Source organism: Lipophrys pholis (genome assembly GCF_963383615.2).
Source record: "Lipophrys pholis genome assembly, contig: SCAFFOLD_74, whole genome shotgun sequence".
In the NCBI taxonomy this organism is placed as follows: domain Eukaryota; kingdom Metazoa; phylum Chordata; class Actinopteri; order Blenniiformes; family Blenniidae; genus Lipophrys; species Lipophrys pholis.
The window spans coordinates 89,564-90,931 of NW_028292274.1; the positions used below are offsets into that span (position 1 = coordinate 89,564).

Sequence of the window (1,368 nt, forward strand, 5' to 3'; positions counted from 1 at the left end):
AATCGATAAGAACTGCAGATCCTTTAATGACCACCACATTTTCAAATTTGATGTCGTTATGAGCGTATCCCTTTTTGTTGATGTATATCAAAGCATCCAGAATTTCAAAGAGAAGGGACATAATTGCCTAAAATGGGTTTTTGGCCGTCATGTTGTTTAAAGCCTAGCTTAGTAGTATTCCTTGAGGCATGTGCATACTTATTTTGGCTTCTGTCTATTCTGGATCTCTTATTAGTTTGATGATGTTGGGGTGATCAAACTTCCTAAGCAGCTAGTGCTCGATCATTTTGCCTTTGCACAGTTTTTTATTGATTGCTTTTACTACGACACCCCTATCGAAAAATATATCAGCAGTGATTGTATTCACTTGAGGTATCATTTCCATGAAATAGAAATTGATTATCGGAATTTTGATTATTGTAGTATCAGAGTGCTTATCCTACATTCAATATGATTTTATGATTAAGCATCAAAGCTATTCTTCTTGCTTCTGGTCCATATTGTCATTAACCATAGTCGCAAGAGTTTGTAGTGCTCCTCGAGGGTCGAGACCTTTGGGACAGGTCACAGAACACATCCCAATGTTCTGACATTCCGTCAGCTTGTGCCCCTTTGATAACTTATCCAATCTTTCTTCGGTGTACTAATCTCTTGAGTCAATAATCCAACGATAGGCCTGCATAAGAACGGCAGGGCCAAGATACTCTTCAGGGTGCCACCAATAAGAGGGACAACTAGTCGAGCAGCTCGCACAAAGGACACATTCATATAGTCCATCCAACTTTTTTCGATCCTCAACACTCTGGAAATATTCCTTTTGTCCAGGCTTTTTAGGAGTCTTGCGCTTGAGATACGGTTCAATTGACTTATATTGAGTGTAGAAGTTTGTCATGTCCACCACCAAATCTTTGAGCACGAACATGTGACCTAAGGGAGTGATGATGGCGGGTTTGGAGAGGTCCTTGTCGATTTCTTTTATACAGGACAGCGAATGCAAGCCATTGCAGTTCATGGCACATGATCCGCAGATGCCCTCTCTGCAGGAGCGGCGTAGTGAGAGTGTGGAGTCCATGTAATCCTTGATATAGAGCAAGGCATCAAGATACATGGGGGGCATTTTGGCTAGATCGAGAAAATAGCTCATGTATTTTGGCCTGGATTCAGGGTTTTCAGGGTCAAAACGATAGATTAGGAACCTCTTTTTGCCTTTCCTTTCTTATTCAGAAAGGTTCTGAAATTCTTCTATGTAGTTGACATTGCTACTACCCTTGAGGGCAGTGCCTATATTCTCAAAGAACACGTTACTATTGGAGACAGTGGACTTCTTGTCAGCGAATCGCCGAATAGCTCGAAAAATCATTATTATAT

At 40.9% G+C, this 1,368-nt stretch overlaps 1 protein-coding gene across 1 annotated transcript; it reads right to left on the bottom strand.

Moving 5' to 3' along the window:
• Window positions 1-643: 643 nt before the first annotated feature.
• On the bottom strand, window positions 644-1,117 carry LOC308128014 (succinate dehydrogenase [ubiquinone] iron-sulfur subunit, mitochondrial-like; the record flags this gene model as incomplete). Its single annotated transcript, XM_080493682.1, has 1 exon — window positions 644-1,117. One exon carries the CDS (start codon window positions 1,115-1,117, stop codon window positions 644-646), a length of 474 nt encoding a protein of 157 aa, XP_080349808.1.
• Window positions 1,118-1,368: the final 251 nt, after the last annotated feature.